Below are 1,391 nucleotides of genomic sequence, written 5' to 3' on the forward strand. Positions count from 1 at the left end.
GGTCAGGCCTCTGACCGTAATGCACATTGACAGACTTGATAACTGATTGTTGAGGAAGGCTTTCCAGTTCTCTCTCACCATCATCAAATGAAGATATACTAGTCACCGAATCTTCCATGTCGAGAATCTGCTTGGCTTCGCTCGAATTCCGTTTCTTGTTCCACATAAATGCGCCGGTGGACATTAAAACGATTGAAGAACATATGAAAAGCATGTTCATCAAAGCCTTCTTGGAGTAGGAATAGAGCTTATTGGTGTTTTGATCAATAGGGTAAATGACATATTGAGTGAAAACTCCAAGAAGCACAAGAAAAACAACAAATGATGACGAAATTATTGCACATAGCCAAAGCCAACTATTGGGGCCTAAAGTGGGGTATATAGGTGCATCAGAAGGATTAGGCCTGAAAAATACAGTTTGTGGGGTCTGTAGTTTGTCTTTTATCTGCCCTTTTTCTCTTGTAATATAGGCCTCAACTTGGAGGTCTAAATTGGTGCAAGATTCTGATGAGGGAATGCCAGAAATTGGGAGAATTAGGTCTAATATGGAGAGATGTGAAGAATTCTTGAACACAGTGATGAGTTTGATTTTTGGAATGCTGTGGGATTGAGATGTGGAATTGATGTGGATTAGCTCTTTGATTATTGATATGAAAGGGGTGATTCCACTGCCTCCACTGACCATCACCAGCATGTCATGCCTGCAACCAATGAAATTTCTCCATCGTTAGTCGAGCACGCAAATCAATTAAGAGCGTGCACCCATGTGTACATGCATATACATATGTTAATCTTATTTAAAAGCTTAAATTTTTGGAGATGGGATTACTCATATTTTATCTTCGACATGCTTTGTAATACTTTATCAAATGACTTTTATTTTATACCTAGCCCAGACATTTAATTTAGTGGTCAAAACTTTGACCAAGATTCCATGAGAATCTTTCTAGAGGTCAAAAAATAATGTCACACACACACACAAATTGTATTAAGAAAAAACTTCTCATTCTTGAACGTTCGAAGGCATAATATGAAACTTAAATGAATTGATAAGTGGTCTAGTTTTCATCCCAGTGTATATTTTTATTCGATTTGCTGCTTACAGCTAGATCAGTTTCTGGTTCGATTTTCAAATTTTCTCTTTAAGTTGGTTGGTCTAGCCCGGTTTTTTTTTTGTTAAACCAACTTGTGAAAATCTAAGTCATTAGGAAGAACTCTTATTATGCAGTTTGCAAGTAAACTAACCTGAGAAAGTTTGTAGCAGCAGGTCCATATGGTCCTTCTACTGAAACTTCAAGACGACGATTCGTTGAAGAAGAAGGAGATGAAATCAAATTATAGAGATTTTTAGTCCAATTTCCTTCACATTTGATGACAACACTAATCCTCTC

General features: G+C 37.2%; 1 protein-coding gene across 1 annotated transcript; it reads right to left on the reverse strand.

The window, feature by feature from the left end:
* Nucleotides 1-4: 4 nt before the first annotated feature.
* LOC111384592 (ferric reduction oxidase 2-like) lies at nucleotides 5-1,385 on the reverse strand (the record flags this gene model as incomplete). Its single annotated transcript, XM_023008900.1, has 2 exons — nucleotides 1,246-1,385; nucleotides 5-701 (listed from the first exon to the last, which is right to left on the reverse strand). A coding segment is annotated over exon 2 (690 nt), but the record flags the coding sequence as incomplete, so codon positions are not given.
* Nucleotides 1,386-1,391: the final 6 nt, after the last annotated feature.

This window comes from Olea europaea, unplaced genomic scaffold (assembly GCF_002742605.1).
Source record: "Olea europaea var. sylvestris unplaced genomic scaffold, O_europaea_v1 scaffold29455, whole genome shotgun sequence".
Taxonomy (NCBI): Eukaryota; Viridiplantae; Streptophyta; class Magnoliopsida; order Lamiales; family Oleaceae; genus Olea; species Olea europaea.